The sequence below is a fragment of the Mesocricetus auratus genome, unplaced genomic scaffold (genome assembly GCF_017639785.1).
Source record: "Mesocricetus auratus isolate SY011 unplaced genomic scaffold, BCM_Maur_2.0 Super-Scaffold_100676, whole genome shotgun sequence".
NCBI lineage: Eukaryota > Metazoa > Chordata > Mammalia > Rodentia > Cricetidae > Mesocricetus > Mesocricetus auratus.
Genome location: NW_024429266.1, coordinates 152564934 through 152588619, shown reverse-complemented (window position 1 = coordinate 152588619; position 23686 = coordinate 152564934). Strand labels below are relative to the sequence as shown.

The 23686-nt window shown below is 51.3% G+C and overlaps 2 protein-coding genes across 3 annotated transcripts in view; one reads left to right on the top strand and one right to left on the bottom strand.

Annotated features, from left to right (window-relative positions):
* Window positions 1-6900, top strand: part of Xpc (XPC complex subunit, DNA damage recognition and repair factor) — a 28366-nt gene extending 21466 nt beyond the window's left edge. The window contains exons 12-16 of one of the 2 annotated variants that reach the window (XM_040738458.1): window positions 3218-3352; window positions 3433-3602; window positions 4049-4142; window positions 4943-5032; window positions 5886-6900. In XM_040738458.1, the coding sequence (XP_040594392.1) occupies window positions 3218-3352; window positions 3433-3602; window positions 4049-4142; window positions 4943-5032; window positions 5886-6101 (705 nt within the window). In that variant the 3' untranslated portion in view covers window positions 6102-6900. Of the gene's footprint in view, window positions 1-3217; window positions 3353-3432; window positions 3628-4048; window positions 4143-4942; window positions 5033-5885 lie in introns of those variants that run through there. The other variant, XM_040738459.1, reaches the window with a different exon arrangement.
* A 999-nt stretch (window positions 6901-7899) lies between these two features.
* Window positions 7900-23589, bottom strand: Tmem43 (transmembrane protein 43). Its single transcript, XM_040738460.1, has 12 exons — window positions 23386-23589; window positions 19642-19791; window positions 18737-18871; window positions 18180-18274; window positions 17354-17403; window positions 17040-17109; window positions 15863-15933; window positions 14580-14701; window positions 14294-14368; window positions 13867-13968; window positions 11157-11274; window positions 7900-9761 (listed from the first exon to the last, which is right to left on the bottom strand). The coding sequence occupies exons 1-12, from the start codon at window positions 23395-23397 to the stop codon at window positions 9559-9561; spliced, it is 1203 nt and encodes a 400-aa protein (XP_040594394.1). The 5' UTR covers window positions 23398-23589; the 3' UTR covers window positions 7900-9558.
* Window positions 23590-23686: the final 97 nt, after the last annotated feature.

Below are 23686 nucleotides of genomic sequence, written 5' to 3'. Positions count from 1 at the left end.
CCCTAGAAGTCAAAGCCATGATGTCAGTTTTACAGATGAGAAAGGTAAAGTTCAGATAGAATATGATTTGCCAGTAGGCCTTGCAATTAGTAACATCCCGGGTTCAGCAGGACTCATAGGCCCTGCTCTTAGCACTTGTCTCTGACTCTAAGGACATCTTTAGGTCAGTTACCTATGAAGGCCATGAACTCAGCAAGGTGTTATAGACATTCCTCCAGGCATTGGCTCAATCATGATAGCAGAGCACAGTGGCCATTATATACCCATTTACTGTTCTTTGTCAGATTACAGCAGAGTCCTGGTGGGTCAGAACCTTGGTGGGGCTGTAACTGTGGAGCTGGTGGTGGGCCTCAGCTTGGTGGGAAGTGGTGGCAGGATTTAATAAAGGCTGCTACCAGTAGTGGCTTGAGTGCATGGAGCTGCCTGCTGGACCCAGAGGCCTGCTGGGAGCTGCCTTCTACCTTTTCCCTTGCAGACTAGTGCTATCCAGTGGAATTACAGTAAGAGTCAGGCATTTACAAGTTTTAGTAGTCAAAATGGCCCATGCCTTTAACCCAGCACCTGGGAGGCAGAGGCAGGTCAGATCTTGGAGTTTGAGGTCAACCTGGTCTGCAAAGTTAGTTCCAGGACAGTCAGGGCTATTATATAGAGAAACCCTGTCTTGGAAAACAAAACAACTCCCCCTTTTTTTTTTTTTTTTTCTTTTTGAGAGAGGGTCTCTTTGTGTAACCCTGGCTGTCCTGGAACTCACTCTGTACCGACCAGGCTGGCCTTGAACTCACAGAGATCTGCCTGCCTCTGCCTCCCGAGTGCTGGGATTAATGATGTGCGCCACCACCACCCAGCAAAAAGTGATTTTCTTTTCTTTTTGTTTTTTATTGTTGTTGTTTTGGTTTTTTGAGACAGGGTTTCTCATTGTTTCTTTGGTTGTCCTGGAATTTGCTGTGTAGACCAGACTGGTCTCAAGCTCACAGAGATCCACCTGCCCCTGCCTCCAGAGTGCCACCACTACCCAAAACACCAATTTTTAGTATCCATATAAAAATCACAAAAAGTATTTAAATATATTCAAAATAACATTTTAATGTGTTATATAAATATGTAAAAATGTCTGAGATACTTAAATTTCATACAGTCCTTACATGTAATTCTGTGTGTAACTTTCAGTATCTCAGTTCAGACAAGTCCCCTCATTAGTCATATAACAGCACACTTCTAGAATGACCCCAGATTTCTCCCTTTGTTCTGATTTCCATCATCCTGGCTTCTGCCACAGTGACTCATTTTTGAGTAATGGTCAAGTCTCCTTCCTAGATCAAATGCATTGCCTGTGTTACAGTTCTGTGGGCATAGTGCCCTGTGTGGCCAACCTGCCCTAGCTGCCCATCACATCAGTCAGTGGCCTCACGTAGTTCATGATTGATGCTGTGGCACCCCTCTCCTTTTTAGACCATGTTCAGACCCCAGATGAAGCTGCTCCCCCTGTCCTGGGGTCCTAAATGCCCTTTCTCCCAGTCGTGTTCTAATCAGTCTTTCCTGCTGCAGTTCCCATTCTATCCTGCATTCCTTACACCCCATACAGCCTGAGCTCTGTCAGCAAGCACTGCCTCTTCCCCATCTGTGTCCATGAGTGCTGTGGTGTTATCTCAGAGATGCTCAGTAACCTCACAGAACGCTGCTGGGTGAACAGTGGCCTGCTTTGCTTTCTGATGCTGTGGTAACTACCATGATCAGAAGCAGGTTGCAAGAGGGAAGGGCTTATTTGGCCTACTCTTCTATAGTACAGTCCATCATTGAGAGAATTCAAGGCAGGAACCATGGAGAAACTCTGCTTACCTGCTTGCTCAGCTAGCTTTCTTACATTGCCCAGACCCACCTGCCCGGGTATGGTGCTACACACTCTAGGCTGGGCCCTGTCACATCAGTCATCAATCAGGACAATCTCTTTCAGATGGCTGAAGGCAAGTCTGATCAGGGTAATTCTCAAGTTGAGGTCCCTCTTCCCACGTGACTCTAGGTCGTATCAAGTTAAAGTAAAACCTACCCAGAGCAAACAACTACTTTAGGAAACTGTCAGGACCAAAAGTCTGCAGAGTCCCACAGGGGTGGTTGAGAGGTTATGTCCCCGAGGATTAGACTTGCACAGTGGTGTATAAGATGTAGCTTGGACCATACCAAGCTTGAGTCCCTTCGGTGGGCTTTTCATCTAAAGACTGCTTTTCTCAAAGGTGTTTTGTTTAGTTTTTTCTCCCCAAGACAGGGTTTCTCTATGTAGCCTTGGCTGGCCTGGAGCTCTCTCTGTAGACCAGGCTGGCCTCAAACTCTGAGATCCACCTGCCTCTGCCTCCTGAGTGCTGAGATTAAAGGTGTGCCGACCACTGCCTGGCTGGTTTTCTCAAAAGTTTTTAAAAGGAAAAGAATTAAAGGATGAGAGAGGCCTTATGTAACCGTTTACCAGCAAAGCTTGCTAAGATGGCCCCTGCACTAGAACAGCCTGTGTGCCGAGGCCCAGGAACCCATCCTTAGCCCATTGCCTGCGCTGCCCTTCCTGTGTTATGCAACTTCATTTTGCCACTCCCCTCCTCCCACCCCTTAACTCCCTAGGAAGAATCTAGGTCTTGGCTGCTAGGCCTTTGCTGTGCACTGGACATCCTGACAAGACACTGCTTTCCACAGGCGACACTAGGGTAGATAGCTGTTGATCACTCTACAGAGATGGGGAGTTATCTGGGTTAAATCCTATAAGCCATGGTACCTTAAGTAAGTCACTTCATCTCTAAGGCTATTTTTTCATTGTAATGGAAGTGAGAACTTAGGACAGAACTTAAAATCCTTCTTGAGCTGTGACTTTAGGCATATCACTCGTGCCTGTATTGCACGTCTGGAAAGTTGACAGAATAGCGAGTGGGCCACACCTCTTAGCTCACTGAGATTAGTAATATGAAGCATGGACGTCAGACATGATGACACTCCTGTAATTCCAGACTCAAGCAGAGGCAGGAGGATCAGGAGTTGGAGACCAACCTGGGCTACAGAGGGAAGTTTTGTTTTAGCCTCCCCTCCCTAAAGGAAAGAGGCAGCACAGAGAACATGCAGTGCCCTGCAGGAGCTAGTGGAGGCACACTTGTGTCAGAATGACAGCGCTCAGTGCCTGGTGTGGACTGAGCGCCCAGAGCAGAAAGCCTTTCTTAAAACCTGGCCATTTCTTCTGGAGTAGATGGTGAAAGGCTTCTCCAACCGTGCCCGGAAAGCCCGGCTTTCGGAGCCCCAGCTGCATGACTACAATGACTTGGCCCTCTATGGTCACTGGCAGACAGAAGAGTATCAGCCCCCTGTGGCTGTAGACGGGAAGGTAAGGACAGCTCTGGGGGGGGTCAGAGCAGGCTGCCCTGTTTTCCATCCAGCTACATCCTGGCATGCCCATCTCTGCAGGTGCCTCGGAATGAGTTTGGGAACGTGTATCTCTTCCTGCCCAGCATGATGCCTATCGGCTGTGTCCAGATGAACCTGCCTAACTTGCACCGTGTGGCCCGCAAGCTGGGCATCGACTGCGTGCAGGCCATCACTGGCTTCGATTTCCATGGAGGCTACTGCCATCCAGTGTGCGTGAGGGACCTTCGGTGGCAGGTGGGGAGGCTGAGGCTGGTGGCACTTATTTTCCAGATTTATCTCCTAATCAGTCCCAGCTTCTAACAAGCAGCAGCAGACCCAGTGCAACAAGTGTCCTGGTCCTTCTAGACTGACGCACTGCCCCCTAGTGCTGGTCACAGGCTGCAACCAAACCATGATCCTTGCTTGCTTCTTGAGTTCTCCTGTGTGAAGTGAGGACCAGGGTTGAGGATTCTCACTCTAGCACTCAGGCAGGGGCTGTGGAGGAAGAGGTACAGGTTCCCACAATCCTGCCTCCTGCATGAGTGGCATCTGTCACTGGCTGGCCAGCAATGTCCATCAGGGCCCCAAGTACTCAGAAAGGGTCACTGGCTTCTGAACAAGAAGGAGTAGGGTAGGTGGCAGCTCAGGGAGCTCATCTGTATTACTGTCCCAACAGAACTGAGGGTTACATTGTCTGTGAGGAATTCAAAGACGTGCTGCAGGCTGCTTGGGAGAACGAACAGGCCATCATTGAAAAGAAGGAGAAGGAGGTGAGTAGTATGAATGGGGACTTGGAGGAGAGCGGCAAGTCCCAGCTGTCCCCCGTCCAGGCCACTCCTGCATCACGGAAGAAGATGGCAAAGTCCGTGCGTTAGCTCTTCTGGTGCTGACTTGGTGGAGTCAGGGCTTAGTCCTGGGTAAACAGCTCCCTCCCACGCTCCATGTCCACTGTCCCGTCCCCTACTTGCCTGCATGCAAGCTCAGGTACTGTGGGCCCTGACTTGGAAGGCCCAGGTCCTAGACCTGATTGCTGCCTTCTGGTCAGTGTTAGTTATAAAAGACTTGGTTACTGATGGCTTTTACATTTGTCGCTTACTAAATCTGACTTATGGCTTGGATGCAAGACTTGGTGTGATGGGAGACCCTGTGTTTTCCTCTGTGTGTGTGTGTGTGTGTGTGTGTGATGTATATGCATGCTTGTGGTGGGGTGCACCGATGCATGTGGAGGCCCAAGGTTACTATCTGGATCTACTTCAGTCACTCTACCACCTTATTCATTGAGGAAGAGTTAGCCACTGATAACTAGCCAGCTTGTTCTGGGCGTCCTGTCTCTACCCTCTGAGGTTGGAATTGCAGGCAGGCCTGTCACACACACAGCATTTATGTGAGTTCTAGGGACCCAAACTGTCCTTACAGTTGTGCAGCAAATGCTTTAAGCACTGGGCATCTCCCCAGGCAGGAAGACTCTCCCAACCTGAATTCAGACAGATGTCTGAACATCAGACTCTGCCTTAACATTTCTCTGATAATGCCATGGCTTCACCTTTCCTACTTTTATTTCTGCCTGCAGAAGAAGGAGAAGCGGGCGCTGGGGAACTGGAAGCTGCTGGTCAGAGGACTGCTCATCAGAGAGAGGCTGCAACTCCGATACGGGGCCAAGGTCAGCATGGGGCCTTTGTAGACAAAACAGCCTGGTTACCACTCAGTCACTGGCCCAGAAGTCTGCTTTATATTAGGAAGTCTGTCTGTTGGCCTCAGCTAGCAGTTCCTGCCCTGCCCTGCGCCCTGTTAACCTGGACCCTGTGCTTGGTCTAGTTTGCTGCAGAGATCCATGTAGGCAGTCCAGGTGTGTTGGGCCTTCTGTACCTGCTTCTTGGCTTCCAGGTTCCCAGTACTGTGACCAGCTTTGGGCCTGCACATTCCACACACCTACAGTGCCTGTCTAAAGTGCTGGGTTATGGGATGGTTTTCATCTCTGTACAGGCAGAACCTAGAGCAGTTGTGTGATGGGTACTAAGTCAGAGTCATCCGGCCGTGCCCTAAATGTTCTTTTCCGTTTATGATCTCCCTTCCCATTGCCTATTTGCCTGCTAAAGACATTAGTCATGTGCTCATTTGAATCGTGTTAGGGACCCTTTCATCTGGCTTGTTCTTACTGGCTCCTGGCTGCCCCAGCTATCCTAGCCAGCCTCCACGGGTACCATCTCAGATCCTTTAGTGCTGAAGTTTGATTCTGAGCACTGAACAGTTGGAAATAGCACGCATGTGTGTCAGAGTGAGGGGACATGCACAGCAGCAGCTGCTTGCCTGCCTGGGCACCCTCTTTCCACCAGCAGTTCTCACTTAAGTACCTGCTTGGGTGAGCTCCTAGGCTGAGGAAGGCCAGTAAGGCTGCCTGGACTCTCCCAGCACCACCCAGAACCCTTGTCTTCCAAGACTAGGTTCTGGGGAACTTTGCTGCCTTTTAAAGTCAGCCAGTCACGAATTGTGGCCCCTCCACTGTCTCCCTGCAGAGCGAGGCAGTGGCTTCCCATGCAGATGCAGGAGGTGGACTCTCTTCTGATGAAGAGGAAGGGACCAGCTCACAGGCAGAAGCAGCAAGAGTCCTGGCTGCCTCCTGGCCACAAAACCGAGAAGCTAAAGAAGAGCAGAAGCCTGAGTGCTCTAAGATGACCCGGAAGAGGCGGGCGGCAGAGGCTTCCCATCTCTTCCCATTTGAGAAGCTGTGAAGTGCCTGTCCACCAGGCCAGGCGGCAGTTCTTGTCTGTGCAGAAGGCAGACACCTGATGGCCTGGGAACTACAGGCCAAATGGAAGTTATGCTGCAGATCTGTCTGATGCCAGCCCAGCCAGATCCCCATGGGATGGTCCTGGAAGCTGCCCAGAACCCACTCTGGGGTTTGGAACACTTTCCTGGGAGATACTTTCTGACCCGTGGACCTTGGTATTCCCATCTTTGGAAATGTGAGCTTGTTTTGGAGAGTCTTATCTGTTGTCCCAGCTGGCTTCAAATTCAAAATCCCCCTGCCTTAAACCAAGGGCTGACTGATATAACAGGCATATGCAACCATGCCTAGCCTGTTTTTTACTTCATTTTTTAAATAGAAACCACTGGGAAATTCTGGGTATTGGAGCATTGAGGACACACACACCCTTCTTTCGTGCTGTTCACACCTGAGATGCTTTGCTCTCCTCTCCTGCAGGTCCCGGGGCATTTGCTTTTCAGGCCTTACTTTTCCAGTACTGCCCGGTGCTCTTTTGTCAGAGACGCAGGATATCTCTTGTCAAGGCACTTTTGGGATTGATTTTACAGTTGTAGAAGACTAAAACAAAGAGCTAAAATCAAGAAAGAAAAGGAAAAACAAATGGAGAATTATGAAAATAGCAAAGACTAGTTAGACTACATTTTGTTCATTTCTGGATACATTTATTCTGTACGATACATTTACTTAGCTGCTATATGCCAGCTACTCAGGAGAAAGCCCTTTTATAAAACCTTGACAGAAAATAAAGCATTTACCTAAAAGCACTTGGCTGCCATTTTGTTTCAGGTCTTAAACCGCTAAGAGGATCCAGGTAACAGACTTATGTGTGTGGTGAGACATGGAGAAAGCTCAGGATTGTTTTCATGGATGCTGGGAACTCCTTACACGCCAAGGAAGCTTTTTGTGTATGACTATACTCAATATACTTCACTTTGAGTCTTTAAAATGTTGAGTCACTGCTGGGCAGTGATGCTGCATGCCTTTAATCCCAGCACTTAGGACACAGAGGCAGGTATATCTCTGTGAGTTCAAGGCCAGCCTGGTCTACAGAGTGAGTTTCAGGACAGGCTTTAAAGCTACACAGAGAAACCCTGTCTCAAAAAAAAAAAAAATGTTGAGTCACTCTTACCAAGGCAAACAAAACACTTGGAGTATGACTCATATTAGATGCTCTGGTAGAGAAACAGACTAGGGTCACCATGGAAACTGTATTCTCATACTTCCTGCACCAGAGCCTGACAGGCCTCCTAAAAATGATTTCATTTTGGGGATTTTAGTTAGGCATGGCCATGTTTCTGGAAATGTAACCTATTGTGGCAGGTGTCAGCTATGAGACGACATGATGGTAATGGCATGTTAGGTTTAGAAAGTCTGCCTGCTAGGTAACAGCATGGCAGTGCTTCAGACAGGAAGAAAGCAATTAAGAGATGCCATACGATAGGCACTTGGGCTTCAAATTATTTACTCATTACAGCCATGTATGATGACAGGCTGTCCCCATCTTAACAGATGCAACAGATTGGCCCAACACCACGAGCCAGTAGGACAGACTTCATCTGTGTGACACTCAAAGCCAGTGCTTTCAGCACTGCATCATACTTCTAGCATATTCTCAAGGTTTGTGAAGCATGAGTCATTTACTTTAAATAGAGCCAAGACAAAGCAGGCTTGAAGGTGAGCTGCCCTTTTGGAAAGAACTGAAACCACTTAGAGCAACAAAGAAATGAGTCTGACCCCCGCCCAAACAGACTACTGGCAAGATCTTATACCAAAAGATAGGTAGAAATTTATTTCAGATTTTAATACAAAGAATACAAACTTCAGTTTTTTCAAAGACATCAAATTATTCTTCCATAATTTGCTCTTAAGAACTTTTAAGCTGACAAAACCCATATAAGAAAAATTTACAGTCTGAATCCCAAGGATTGTGTATTTAGCTATCACTAATTGTACCATGTTTTCCCAAACCATCTTTTGGAGTTTAGATGAGACTGCACCAGTATGCACTGAGCAGTAGTGACTATCATCTCCATCCTAAACCCAGCAAGCCATCTCTGGCTGCACTTTCACCAAGAACCACAGCTGAAAGCACAGATACCACAGGACATGAGAGGGACTGTTATATATCACTAGGGTCAAGGGTTCTGTCACCTTAGTCAGCTACCAAACACAGCCATTGGCTACAGCAGCCACTAGGGCAGTTTGCAAATAGAATTGAGATAAAGGATAAACCAAGGATATATAATGACATCATGGCTAAGTATCCCTTCAAAGGTGTAATAGTAGAGAGGAAACTTAGAAATTATGTCCATTAGTATGGGTGAATTTTATTTGGGATGAGGAAAGTGATGGGCATGAAATCCAAAAAGAACCATTATGCTGAAACTACTTGAGGCTGGAGTGTCAAGGTCAAAAGCATTCCCAGGGAAAAAGGCTGGGCCAGGCCAGACATGGGTTTCCTCCAGCAAGCCTGACCTTCAGTTAACTGGAGGTCACAGTGAATAAGCCCTCTTAGTAGGAAAGCTTCCAGCCTTTTTCTGTAACACTGACTACAAACTCAAAATGACCTTCAAGTGAACAGGTGGTCTGTAATGGCAGAGGATAACGGGGGTGCTTCCTCCACTATCCCAGCCCTGCATGAAAGAATCTGCTAACACTGATTCAAAAGCATTGCAAAGCTAAAGCTTCCTTCCCCAAGGCCTCAGGAACTAAAAACCAGTCAAGCCACACCCACTGAGACACCATTCCTGCTGAGTTCATCTCCTTGACGGCAACTGTCAAATGGGAGCCATTCACAGGGGTTTTAAGTCTTAACTCCTTGGGATAGAAAGAACACACGAAGAGGTGGAGTAACAGAACCAGAGGTGTGAGGGCTTACACCAAAACTCCGTCCAGCCACAGTGACAGTGACCTTTGGGATAACACAGATTGTCGGTGTTTCTTTAGTCCGCATCAGGTTCTACCCAGAGACTTGGTTTAGGGTGGACCTTCTCCAGGCCTGGGGACGGTGTCACACTGATGAGATGTGGCCAGAAGTAGTGGGTGACGCCTGCATTCTGGGGTTTCAGCTGTAGGCGGAGGTTGTGGCAGTCCTGGCACTTGGTTTTGGCAATGAGGGATGGGCAGTAAGAAGGCCGAGTCCTTCACCAGCAGGTCAGCTGATAGCCAAGTGGAATAAAGCCCTGAGAGGGGAAGGCATTAAGCAGGACAGTACTTGCTGGGTCACCATCCTCAGGCTGCTTCTGCCCAGCAAAGCTGCATTTTGGCCACCAAAGCTGCATTTTGGCAAGAAGTGGGGTGGAGAAGATGTGAGCTGGTGAACGCCAAACCCTACATGCAGGTGTAGACACTGGCCCCTTGAAGAGTGGGGTGTACAGATGCCTGTCTCAGCTGGAGCTGGACAGAGGTGACAGGCTGAGGCTTCACTCCAGCTTTTTGGCTGGCACCCAGGTCCGTGCAATGATTATGGGCACCAGAGCTAGGCAGCCAATTAGGGCAGCCCACAGCGGTCGGTAGAAGAGCCAGCCGGCAGCCACGGTCAACAGGGTCAGTGAGGTGGCTACACAGAAGGCAAAGGCTTTCAGGCCAATGTTGACCAGGTCTCGGAAGACAGGAAACCAGTCCACTGTGGGGAAAGAAAAGGCCATGAGTCCCTGAGGACATTGTGCTCCCTGTCCTCGATGTCTCCTCTCAGCCATCGGAGAGGAACCAAACAGCCTCACACTTTCCCAGAATACCCAGGGGAGGAGGAGCTCAGTAAGCTGGCATATATAACTTTATTCCTGCTCAGCCCAGGCCCAAGTGTGAGTGCCTTGGCCTTCAAAGTCCACACTTGAGGTCACTGAAAAATCACCCATAACACCCTCTCCCTCAGAGCCAACCCTGACGCTCTGCACTGCTCGGTCAGAGCTTAAGCTCTGAGCCACTGTGCCCAGCCTGCAGAGGAAACACCTGGTGTTCAGTAGGTGACCCTGACAAATGGACAGGACTACATGGGCCCTGCCACAGCTCCCATTATCCCTCCACACTCCATCGGCCCTACCTGCCAGCATGCCTTCAGTGGAAATCAGGATCACAGACGGCTTCTCAAACATGGTGGGGACTGAGACTCACAAGGATTGCCCTGCCCTCAGTCACATGGCCAAGGTAGTTCTGTTTAAATTCTGATTGTTCTTTGCCATGCCCACAATGTGGCTGGTATTTTTGAGCATGCCTCAGCAATCTAGGGAAAGTCTGAGGGAATGACCTTGGTTTCCCATCTGTAAATGAGGAAACCCCCGTCAACCTCCAATACTTGCTGCCAATCTAGGATGTGCTCCAGCCACACCTCTCCCCAGTCCATAGACCTAAGTGGGGGAAAGATTTCTGCTGGTACCACAAGAAGTCTAGATGGGGACATACTGGGGCAGACGCTTGGGTACTGAGTCTCCCTGAGCAGACGCTCATCCTGCATGGACAATGTCAGCCTGGCACACTCCATGTCCTGGGCACCAGGTCCTGAACAAAATTGGGACACTTAAATTTGAGCTCTCTGATGCCAGACTTAGGGCTAGTGAGCAGCCCCTTCCCAGGCTCCAGATGTGCTAGCTGAAGCAAATATGGCCTGGCTTTGGAGGGTGTTAACATACAGAAAACTCCTAAGCAGGGGCGAGAAAAGGAAGCCCAGGCAGGGGTATCCGTGACTCTGACCTGAGGAATTTCAGGTGCAGATCCAGTTCATAGCACAGGCTGGCAAGCCTCTTACCTATCGCTGTTCAGTTATGGAGTAAGGGATGAGCAGAGCAGCTGGACCAGCCTCCCACCCCTAGGCAGGTGCGAGCATCCTGTCCCTCACACCTGCTTTTCTCCTCACTATTTGTCTTAAAGCTGGGGGGGTTGTCTGGGGGAGCACACATAGAGACAGGCCAGATGTTTGGTGTCTTTCTCAAGGATCCCATCAGACGGAAAGGCTGAACCAATGGAGTGTGATGAAGACAGGACCTCCAGAGAGAAGGATGGCTCCTACACTTTTCTCACTTACCCAGGGTGTAGAGGATCCGTGTCATGAGGTTGAGGCCCATAAACATGGCCATCCAGCCAGCTGCCCGCAGGCCCCAGGTCTTCATGGAATTGCTCTTCTGTTCTCTATGGAACACCTCCTGTAGGACAAGGTGGCACCGTGTCAAGACCCAGGGAGTCACCGACCAGCAGTGTGGGTCCTGGGGCGGGTGGCGGGCTTTTCCTTACAGAATACAGGGAGACAGGCAAACCTCTCATCGGTGTCTGAAGTCTCTGCTTGTCTAGCTCAAGAACATGGAATGAGACCTGTGGCCTCAGACACGGTCTCACTTGGAAGATGGCCACCATCCTTCCCACTGCAGCTGTCCATATGGGGGCAGCTCCCACCCTTCCGGAGGGGACAGTTTAAAAGTCCATGCTGGTCCTGGGTGAAGCATTAGCCCTCAACCCCAGGACACTGCTTGCAGCTTCAGGACCCTGGCCTAACAGTCTCCCTCCTACTCTGTAGGCTGTGTCCTTCTGACCCCATTGTTGTCCCTGGTTTCTTTTTCCTGGCCTGTAAATGCTGATATCCTCTGGCTGCTTCATCCATCTGTCCAGGACCCCTGTGTACCCCCATGGCTCCGTGTGCCTGTACTCAAACAGAACACTACACTGCTTTAGGGCTGCACTGGCTCCCAGACATTGTCCCAGCCTCCTGGCATACTGAGCATTGACTCAGAGCCCCACCCCAGCCCTATTCTCTGTCTTCCCCGTGGTAACACACAACTCCACCACCCACCCATCTGCATAAGCCAAAACCTGGGGTTAGGTGTTGTCTGCTGGCCCCTGACCATACAAGCAGGCTGTTAGTGGTTTCCCCTATGTCTACTGTGAGCCACACCGCTAGTTCCTCATGGGGCGCTTCCATTAGCCTCCGTCTCCCTGGCCTCCTTGCTCCCTCACCCCACCTCATTCTCACACAGCAACTGCCATGGCCCCACCCCTCTGACGCTCCACCTACGGTGAGGCCAGGTCAAGTGTACTGCCATGTACAGACTGCTTACAGCTGCCCAGCAGCTCTGCACTATCTTCCAATCTTTAAGTTGGCTAAAATGTGGTTTCTTCTGAGAGCCTTTCCCAGGCTGATTGAATAGTATTCCTGTCTAATCTCTAACACAACACGCAAAGATGGACACTGACCTGACTTAAAATAGCCTAATCAGATCATCTTCTCTGTTTTACTGAGACAGGAAGCTGAGGCTCTGCAGGGCTGTGACCCAACCCCATGGCTTCACCATAGGCAGTTAACAGGAAAGGCTTTCTGATGTGCCTATGCTCAGTGAGCAGGAGTGGACCGCACGGACAGCCGCCACATGAGACGGGGATGACGATGCTGGTGTTTTTTAAAATGTTTCATTTCACAGATGAGGAAACGGGCTCAGAGAGGATAAGACTTGCACAAGGTCTGTGGCTGGTGAGAGGTAGAGCCACAACCAGGCAAGGGCTTGACAGGGATCCATGGGCAGTGCCATGGTCTAGGCCCCTGAACTCTCCAGGCCCTGGAGTCCCAGTGTCCTGACTTTGGGGACCAGCTTTTTTCTCAGTTCTGTGTGTCTGCCTGCTTGCCTGTACTAGCCAAACCTTTCCTCCCAGGCCTCCTCAGCCAGACCCCACCCACCACCCTCTGGGGACCCCCAGAGACCTGAGACTGCTAGAGAAGACTGGAAACCAGGAGCTAGGCAAAGCCCTGGGAGAGAGAACAGAGTTTCCTAATTTTAGAGCGGTTCCTAGGATGACTCATAACCCAGGCTGGGAGGTGACAGCCCCACCCTGAGCTTGGTAACCAGGCTCCCCAATAACAGACCGACCACACCCTATCTTGGCCAGGTAAAAGGAGCAGGTGGGGCCCAAACACTATGACCCAGTGCTGTGGCTGGAAGGGAGGACAGAGGGCAACTGAGGACTCACTAATAGCAGAAGGGCCACAGCTATGCTCTGAGGCCAGCTGTGCCCTTGGCCTTTTCTGGCTGTTGTGGATGAAACCCATGAATCTGCTTAAGAGGTCATAGGGAGGCCCAGCAGAGATCCACTGGGTTTATCAGCAAGAGCCAGAATCCACACTGCTCTATTCTAAAGGCAGAAAACTGAGCAATTAGCACTGGGGAAGGCATGACCCTTCCCAAATACAGCTGGGAAAGGCACGCCCAGGAGATTGTGTGTGGGCGATTGCCGCACTCACATGGCCCTGATATTGCAGTGCTAAACCCTCCATTGGTGCCCCTGAAGGAAGAAGAGGCACCTCAGAGTGGCCTCTGCCTTATGGCAACCTCGCAGTCACTGTCCCCTCTTCTCCTGGTACCCACTGACAAAGTGAACCCTTTTCTGTCTGACTTAACTATTCTAGGGTGGACCTGTTCATTTTGAGGGCCTCAACAAAAATAGCTTCTCACAGAGGCCCTGGCCATAGAAACTGAATGTCTATTAGAGACCCATTGTGCTAGAGCATGGCTGCCCACACTCCTATCCTCACTTCCTGGCCTCTCACCATTCTCCCCCAGCAGGACTGACAAACTGAGGGGGCAGTGTCAGTCCTCAGTGCCCTGCTCGCACAGGAGGTTGCTGTCCTTTTCCTTTTCTTCCCATACAGCATTGGCCATGACCTCTAGTGGTGGGCCTTCTTAAATAGCACTGGAAAGAAGGGCAGGACGTGTCTGTCCCCAACACAGTCAGGGCAGCAGCAACTCACTCACCTCAGCTGAGAAGTCTCCATGGTGCAGGAGCAGCAACGTGTCCCCAGACTTGGTGGAGTATGGGATTAGCTGGTCACCTCGCTGCCGGGCAATCACAGTAACCTGATCAGAAAAGTCAGTATTAGAGCTGAGTGGGGTGCTCTGAGGGACACAGGCACAGGGTGAGACCCACAGCCCCACCCCTCAGACTCCATGCCAGCCAGGAGGTGAGGAACCCCGGGGCTGTCCTTGTTTCTACAGGCTCCAGGCCCTGGTGCTCCAACTGAGCTGCTTCAGTCCAAGCTCCAGGGAGGCAGTCGGGACTCTGAAACTGCCCAAGAGCACGCCTGCTGCTTGTGCAAATGAGGTACAAAGTGGTCAGGACATGTCCCAAGGTATTTGGGCCCAGGGACTCATGACTGAGGTCAACCCCTGGGGAGCAGATTACCACATGAGCGGGGCCCAGGTCAGGGTCATCGCTGCTCAGTCCCGCGTAAGAAAAGGAGACACGAACATCACCAACCTGAGGGTGAGAGAGAAGCCGTCGAGTTAGTGAATGGTGATGCAGCACCTGGCTGGCTTTACTTTCACCCAGACTGTCCCATTCCCTAGGGGGCCTGCCAACCTCCAGCCTCACTGGCCAAGTGCAGCCTGGGTTCAGCTGCTGCATGCTGCCATCCGTGCTACTCAAAAGCCCTGGCTCTGCCATGTGAACAGCCCTCGTGTCCACGCACCTCTGGGTACTTAGGGTTTTCACTGTGGTAAAAAAAGTCTCCTCGGCGAATGATGTCCACGTGGGGGTCCTCCAGCTTGGACAGGCTCAGGGGCTTGAAGTTGTCAATCTTGTCAATGAGGCCTGAGGGAAGCAAAATGCTCAGAAACCTTGAACTCCACTGAGAATCCCTGCTCTGCTAACCCCATAGCCTGACACCCTGTCCTTGGTGTCCTGAGGCAGCAGGACCATGCACTATTACCCAGCCTACACTCTCTGGCTTGTGGCTATCTCCCAAATGCAGTGAACATATTTTTTCGGTAGTGGATCTCATGTAGTGAAGGTGACCTCGACCTCTTGAGCTCATAGTCTTCACTCCTCAAGTGCTGGAATGAAAAGCCTACACTGTCATGCATGGGTTCTTTTTTGTTCCATGTAGCCCAAGTTAGCCTCAAACTTGTTAATCCTGCCTCAGCTCCGAGTGGCAGGATGATAGGAATATGCCTCCACACCGGCTGCAACACCCCCTTTCCCAGTTTCATCTCCAGAACTTCCATGTGCCCAACTCGATCACTAACTCTTCCAGGGAGACTTTCCCATGCCCTCTCCTGCTAAGCCAACCTAACCACAGTTCTGAGAGTGACCTTGCTTTCTGCCATCCCTCCTCAGAAATACTCATCTAGGCTGGAGCTCCCTCCACCACAGGCACCAGCTGAGTGGCAGAGCGGCGGGACAGTCAGGCTGAGCTTGGCTATCTGGGTCTCAAGCGTCTCCTCTGTCATCTTCCCAGGTGAGGTCCAGAGATGGAACCCGAGCATCACTATGACTCATGGTGCCACCTTAAGCCTTGAGGGTTTCTCCTCAGAGTCACGGAGGAGGCTGTGGTGCACCTCCTTGTGGGAGAGCTGGTTTCCAGGTAGGGCTCACACAGATGGAACCAAAGGTCAGAGGGAGGGATGGGCCTTGTCTGCACTCTTGGCTGAGGGCTGCCTGAGGCAGGTCTCTGGTGCAACGTCTGCTCAGAACAGACATGCACAGAAATATGATAAGGGTGTAGCACCTGGGGTAATTTCTAGAACAACCCAGGCTTCAGAGGATCTGACTAGAGTGGAAGTTCTACCCCTTGAGAACTCACCTCCCTCTGACCCCAGCCCAGAAACTGATTCTGAGATGGAGGCCAGCTGGACCCTGACACTGACCACCATGAGCTGTGGGCCCACTTGGTGCTGGGGCCCCAGGCCTGGAAGATGCCAAGGGAATGGAAGGCCTTTGGGTGGGCACCTCCACAGAAGGCCCGAGACTCACCTGCTGAGAGGAAAAATCTGCCAATTTGGACAAAGGGAGCCGTCGCTGTGAAAGACTCCACCGCCATGGCACTGCAGGAGAGAGGGGAACAGTCAATAATGGGCACCAGGGTAGAGCTGTCTGGTCACCTTTTGGTTGTAATGTGCTGGAGACAGTCCCTACCCAGGAAGTGGATCCTGTAAGTCTAGGCATAGTATGACCCCCAGGGCTCCAGTTTCCCAGTCTGGGCTGAGCACCCCCATTCTGTCTCACCCAGGGCTGCATACTCTTACCCAGCCTGTCCCATCCCATCAGCTGTTGTGGAATATGTGTTACATTTGTTTATGCTGTGTTTGTTTAACTAGGCAAAGATGTGTTACATTAGTTTATGCTGCATTTGTTTATGTAAAGATGTCTGCTGTTTTATCTTGCCTGCTAAGACACCTGATTGGTCTAATAAAAAGCTGAGTGGCCAATAGCTAGGCAATAGAGGGGGTGGGGGAGGGTGAGAAGAGAGAGAAAGAGAATGAGGGAGAAAGAGGCCACCAGCCAGCTAGACAGAGGAAGCAGTGAAATAGGACATACAGAATGAAAAAAAAGGTAAAAAGCCCCCCGAGGCAAAACGTAAAGAGAAACAGGTTAAAGTAAGTTATAAGAGCTAGTGAGACAAGTATAAGATAAGGCTGAGCATTCATAACTAGGTCTCCAGGTCATGATTTGGGGAATGGTGGTTCCAGAAGGCCTGCTACAATTAGCCATGAAATGGAGCCTTTCTGGACCGTATCCCACTTCCAGCCTGGGCAGCCTCCAAGCACTGACTATCTTCCTGGCTCAACCTGGACCATGGCTTCATATGATCTAGCCATGCCCAAGAGCTACATCATCGCATGCCATGGAGTGACTTCCTCCTGAGGAATCTTAACACTACCCTTAGAGCCCCAACCTGGCTAACAAGGCACTCCGCTGCACAGAGGGGCCTCTCAGGCCTTCAGGCCTGTGGTAACCTGAGTGTGAGCAGAGACCAGGTCTTGATCTGTGCTCCTGATTCTAACGTGGAGCTTGGTGTTGCCAACTACATCTCTTGTGTTTGATAACCTGTGGGGCAGAGTTTACTCAATCCATCACTCAGATAAGAAACTGAGGCTGGATCCTGCAAGGGTAAGCAAGACTGGACTCTGACCCAGGGCCAAGCTCTCACCTGGGGTTTTTGTGGCCAATCTCTCGGTCAAAGTTTTTGCTGTTGACAATTTCTGACCTCCACTCTGTGTCTGCATGAAGAGAAAGAATGGGCAATTCACACCATTTAAGACTAGTTTCAGCATCCTCTTACTAGCACTCATGACCCTTGGCCTCCCTGGATGGACAGGCAGGATTCTAAGGATTAGTACCCCGAACTCTGCCTGGTGCTGTGGCCTTCCACACCCACGCACAGACCCACTGTGCTGCCCACAGTGCTAGGGTGGAAGTCACATGTCCTGGGGATGCCCAGAGGCCTGAGGGTCTGGGACTCACTGTAGGAGTACTTGGTCTCCTTCTTCACCTGTCCGTCCTCCGTGTACTCACTGCAGAAAAAGCACAGGCAGCAGGAGTCAGCTCAGGCACCCCAGGCCAACTGCTCTCTAAGTATCTGAGCTGGCCTCAAGGCCCAGCTCCACACAGGGAGTGGAAGCCTGGCGGGCTCAGGAACAGACATTCCCCAGCCACCATGGAGCAGGCACTATCTCTAGACAGCCTGCCTGGAGGGACATGCTTTCTCAGCTTAGCTGACACACTCTAGCTGGCTCACCCAAAGGCGTCTAGCCTCGGGCTCAAAGAGATGTACAGCAGCAGCCTCTGGGAGAATCTAGGGTGGAGGGGGACCTTTTCTAGTATTCCTTGATTACTCCCTTCTCCTCACAGGTCATGCCGTTCAGGTGGGGCTGAGTCCGGTTCTGGCTCCAGGTGAACTCCCTGGTCACTAAGCGCCTGCCCTGGGCCTTCTGATAGGATGAGAGTTAATTGGGAAGTGACCTGTGTCCTCTGTGAGAGGATGATCCAATGCAGGAAAAGCTGAGCAGGCAGCATTTGAACCCAAACTGTCATGCCTTGGGCTGTGCACCCTGGAATGTCCAGGTAATTAATCTGAGCAGCTCCCTTTCTGCTTTGGCCCACTCTGCACTAGACTGTTGTCACCTTCAAATAAAAGGTCACCATGCACTAATGCTGGGGTTTGACACTTTTCTGATCACAGATCCTACACTTTGGTTAAATGGTGTCTGAAAGCCACTGCCCTTTATCCTAACACCCGAGCCATTCACGCCCTTCATGTCCTGCAGTCCCTCAATGCCCGGGTCCTCACCTGGACTCTTCTGTCTCCACCCACTGATACATTTCCACATGCCGCCGCAGTTTCACAGCTGGGAGATGGACCCCATAGTTTGGGTCAGACAAGAGCTTCAAAAAGAATCAAACAAATAAAAGTGAAAGGCCAGATTCATGGAGGTCCAGAGTCCCCAGGCCAGAGCAGCCCAACTGCGAGAGAGATGAAGATGGCAGGCCTGGAAGTGAAGGTGAAGGAGCCTAGCATGAAGCTGCCAGCCTCAGTTCTCACACGATGCCCAGGACCCTGCAGACAACAGGAGAGCTCTGACCATCAGACCATCTATGTGCCAACTGCCATTTGACATGCCCTCGCCACATGACTACGAGACTGTTGTAGGTAGCACAAGGGACACTGCGACTGAGAAGTGACTTGACCACAGAGCCACAGAGGGTACCCTCCACCCATGTGGGTCTGTCTCTGAGGCCCATTAACCACAGAGCCACAGAGGGTACCCTCCACCCATGTGGGTCTGTCTCTGAGGCCCAACTCCAAGCCATCATAGTCGGGAACTGCCACCCAATCAGCCAGCCTACCTTAGAGGTTCGCAGGGCCCCAATGATGTGCACCAGCCTCCCTTCATTCTCTGGAGCCACACTGTGGATGCTGTCTGGGGACACCACAAGCGACAGCCCCTCTGCAAGAGAGGTGGCTGTCTTCAGCGCGCGGCCCTGTCAAGGGTAGAACGGGATTTCAACAGCTCAGATGCTGCTTGACAGCTTGCTGTGGGTGCACAGAAGGATGGGCCTTCGCAATCAGAGATGTTGAGGTCTAGCAACTGCAGACTCAAGACTGGACCCAGGATTCCTGCTTCTCCAGGCTGACCCCACCAATCTCAGACTGCCTGAAGTTGGGAACAGTTCCATGTCTCCCCGCCCTGTACTAGTCCTGGGCCTCCACATGCCTCTGCTTTCCATTCTCCCACCTCCCAATCCATGTGGCTTACAAAGGCCAATCTGAACCACTGTCCAAACCATGTGATACGGGACTGGCCAACCGTGTTCTCAGCTTAGCTGACACTTCACCTGTCTCCTCTGGGAGAACCTAGGGTGGCAGGGGAACCTTTCCCATCATTTCTTGATTACTGCCCTCCCCTTGCAGGCCATGGAGTCAGGTGCGGCTGAGACCTAAGCCAAGAACCTGGGAGATAACTGGAACTTCTGCTAAACTGATTTAAAAAGACATGGCTCCCCTATTCTCTCGGATTCTAAGCTGCCTGGAGGCGAGACTGAAAATGTTGGGGCCACATTTACCCCCAAGGGAAGGGACTGCCTTCTGTCTGTCACAACAAAGAGGCAGGATTCCAGTGATCCAGCATGAGTGCCTGAACACAGCCATGCCTGAAGCAGGCATTCTGAGTAACTCAGCAGCCCTTTCCAGCCTGTAAAACCAAGGCCTTTATTTCAGAGCCCAGCCACTGGATCTTCACTCTGCACCTTACCTCATTGGTGAAAATTAAGTAGAAGGAGAGCAGGAAGGTCATAAGCCCCACGAACATGCCGCCAGAAGTCTCACTCAGCCGCTCCAGGAAGCCTGGCTGGGGGCCAGATGTCACTCTCACGTGCTCCTTCCTGCTGCCAACGCTGGAATACTGAGGGGGAAATCCACAGTTTGGTGAGTTTAAGAAATGATTTTAGAAGCCAGGCGGTGGTGGCACATGCCTTTAATCCCAGCACTCGGAAGGCAGGGGCAGGCAGATGTGAGTTCGAGACCAGCTTGGCTTACAAGAGCTAGATCCAGGACAGCCTCCAAAGCCACAGAGAAACCCTGTCTCGAAGAACCAAAAGAAAAAGAAAAAAAAAGAAAGAAAGAAAGAAATGATTTTGGTGTCCAAAATCATTCTTTCTTGTTCCCAGAAGAATCCCTCTTCCCCCCAGACACTGGGGTACAATTCTACTTTGGTATAGAATTTCTGGGCCATAAGTTCAGCATTTGTCAAGAAAATGTTTAAGCATACGTTGAAGACTCCAACAAGCTATTTTACAAAGCAGCTAGAAATGTGTTTTTAGTTAAATTTGAGAGGTAATGGCTGGGTTTCCTGAGGACTGTGCTGTTCTGTGAGGTTGGAGGAGTGGTAAGTGGTCTTCTGCGCAGTTGGGTCACAGTTCTAAGAACTACCAGAGGCTGTGCTGAGTGTCCAGTGAGAAGTGGGTCCAGCACTGGGTGACCTTCCAGCTAAGGCATTAAGACAGGCTACGTGGAGGAGGGGGCATAGAGGTAGACCTCAGGAAAAGGGTACCCTCAGCAGGGGCTGTGGGGCAATGGTGTGGAGTGGCATCCTGTCTGCTCTGGCTGTGGAGGGCTGCCAGAGAGATGGAGCAGATGGGCATGCCCGGGCAGCATCCAGTAGGCCACAAGCCACAGGTCAGTGGAGCAGGCTTTGCCCTGCTTGCTGTTGTCAGAAGTATGTCTAGTGCTTATCAACAAAAGCAGAGACTGAGCCTGAATCCTGGCGCTGCCACCCATTAGCTGTGGGCCCTCCATTTCTTCATGGGTAAAGTGCAGGGGACCATCCAATGCTTGGGGTGGTGGCTCAGTGCCCAGGCCGTGTAGTCACCTGTGGGAGTTACAGCTAATAGGAACATTATCAGATCTCTCCAAAACTGAAACTTGGGCTGCCACCCAGACTGTGGGTGTAGACGAAAGTCACAGGGATACAAAGTGGTCACCAGGCAGGGACCGCAGAGAGCCAGGCCCCTTCCTGCCAGGGATCAGAGGACAGATTTGGGTCGGAGCCTGTGAGCATAGCTGATGCCACTTCTGGCTACTCTCCACTGCTAGCTCAGGTCTGTGAAGGACACCCACTGAACCCAGAATGACACCACCAGAAACTCAGTGGAGACGATCGCTGCAGACAAGAAGGTGACCATCAGCCAGGCCAGTCATGAGCCAGCTCAAGGTGGAAGAGGCTAGCACTATGCCATTTCATAGATGAGGAAATCAAGACTCACTGCTTAGGATATCTGCCCAGATCAAGCTTATAAGTAGTGAGTGGGTGTTCAAATCCAGCCAGATCCCTCTGCCCTAGACTTCCTTTCTCATTGCTTAAAATGACCTTAGCTGTAATGTGATCTGAACAATTGGAAACAGAAAAAGGAAACCTGTATTCCTCCCCCTTTTCCTAAGCCCAGGAAGGAAGAGAAGCCAAGAGGATATTCCTCCAGTTGGGGGAGGGGTGAGATGGGCAATGGCACCTATATGGGTGACTGTATTTGCATGCGTATTCCACTTCCAGCACACTGGGCTCAGAATCAACAAGCAATGAAGCAATAGGTGGGAACACACTGGGCTGGAAATTGGCACACCACAGTTGGAATCCAAGCTCTGTTGCTGTGTGAGCTTGGTAACATGCTCCACCTCTCTGATCCTGGGTTCCTCACTTGCTGGTAATAATACCTACCTGACAGGACAGCTGTTATTCTGAATTCAGGTGCCTATGTTCCACCCACTATCTTAAGATTCTCTTGCTTTCCCTGCCTAGTGGCTCAACTATCGTATGGATGCTCTAGTACTCTGTGCCCCAGGCATGACACAGTCATTGCCATCTTGAAATAAGAGCAGCTCTGATTTTCCACATGAGCCCCTCACATGATCAGGCATGTTCTCCGAAAGAGTGGCTGAGATTCCAGCCACTCACCTCCTCCGATGTCCCATCCCCAGAAGTATATAGCATTGCTAGGGTATACAGGAGGCAGAAGGCTAACTGAAAGGGGGCTGGGAGCTAGGGGGATGACACTTCATCATGCAGCTTTCCAGGGGTGGTCTGGGACTTCTGTAATGTAGCTGTTTGGGGGTTACCCATGCTCCTGCAAGTATGCCTAGTAACCTCCTTGGTTTACCAAATGTAACAAATAGACAAATGCACAGCTACTGAAGATACCCCATTGTGTCTATGTTTGTTGGTATGAGAGTCAGACTCCAACATACCCAAGATGGTCTCTGCCTACCAGGACTGTGGGTACTAGCCTGTAAGAGTGACTTTCTCATGGGTTAACACCTCTCATGTACCAGGCTCTGTGCCTAGCAATCTTCCTCAAACTTCAAAGTAACTGATCCCATGAGACAGTGAACCCAGAGAAGTTAGAGGGGAAGAATTTGGATTTGTCTCTAGGCTTGACTCCAAAGCCTGCCCTCGTCACCTTCCCAGGCTGATGCTGTAGCATACACTGGCCTAGTGCCCCTGAGCCGGCGTCTCCTGCTGGGGAACTGTAAAGTGATGATGATGATGATGATGATGATGACGATGATGGGCACCAGCACGAGTCCACCTGCTCCTGCTAGGGTTACCTAGAGGTTGCCTTCTCTGACTCCAGTGCAGCTTTCCTCCCCTCTGGTTCTCCTCCCTTCCAGGGCCTCACAATGTGCCGAGCAGCCTTTGCTTGGGCCCCACAAACTCTGGCCTCTTGGGAGGTGTAGGAGGCCGAGAAGAGGTTTGCCGGACAGAGGAGAGGTCTGGGAAGAGGGCGGCAATGACATTCTACCAAGGAGGGGTGGAGGGTGTGTTTGCCTGGAGTTGGCAGCGTTCCTGAGCTGGCTTCAGAGGCGCTTTCACCAGAGGCAGTGGTGAGTCACCAGCTTCTCCCACACCCAGCTCCCTAGTAAGTGCTGCTCTGCTTGCTGAATGAATGTTCGGATTCACGAGTAAAGTTCTTAAGGACTAGTTGCAGTAGGAAGAAGCCAGAGACCTGGGGGTTGCTGGGGACGCGGAGAGACTATCCTCAGCCAGGGTCTCTTACCAAATGAGTGCACCAGGGACTGGACAGTAAAGAAAAGCCTCCCTCTCTTGGTCATCCGGCCAGGCTGGTCCTGCTACAGTAGCATCACAGCCTAGGTGTACACACCCCCTAGGGCGCAGAGATCAGAGCCGCCTTTGCTGGACAGCTCTACCTGGGCGGGATCGCCTCACCAACATGCCCACCGAGGGACACTTTCCTCGAGGTCCTTCTCCCCAAGTTTCATACCCTCAGGAGCCCAGACAGAAACTAAGGAGCAACCACGCATGAGCGGATTCGACTGAGGGGAACGTTCCACAAACGCGCGGCCTGAGGATGAGTGGACAGTGGACAAGCACAGGGAGATCAGGGCCGCCGCACCCACTGAGATCGTATCGCCGAAGGACCCACAGTGGATCAGGAGAAGAAGTGGCCTGGATGATAGTGTGGTCAGGGGACCAGAAGGTACTCACGTTCGCAGCCATGGTGGGCCCGGCTCGCCTCCGCGTTTTAGCACTGCTCTGGTAGGAATTAGGCTGACGGCCGGAATGCAGAATGCGGTGACCTCCTGTCTGCTACTGAACTGCAAGACTCCGCGTGGAATCCAGGACCTGGCAGGACTCAGGTCAAGAGTTACCGCCCCGCGGGTAGTTGTCTGTGCCCGCAAGTTGTCTGCGCATGCGCATCTCGAGGCCTGCTGGGAAATGTAGTCCGCTATCGGACACTTTCCGCCACAAAATTTCAGCACACCCAGCACTTCACTGGTGCGCGTGC

What these genes read in the sequence shown, in the direction of transcription:
- Tmem43 (XM_040738460.1), bottom strand. An exon ending in GGAGACCAAGTACTCCTACA is followed by an intron (nt 17,110 to 17,353) that starts GTGAGTCCCAGA and finishes CTCTTCATGCAG; the next exon opens with ACACAGAGTGGAGGTCAGAA. An exon ending in ACCTGGGCCCCGCTCATGTG is followed by an intron (nt 13,969 to 14,293) that starts GTAATCTGCTCC and finishes TTTTCTGATCAG; the next exon opens with GTTACTGTGATTGCCCGGCA.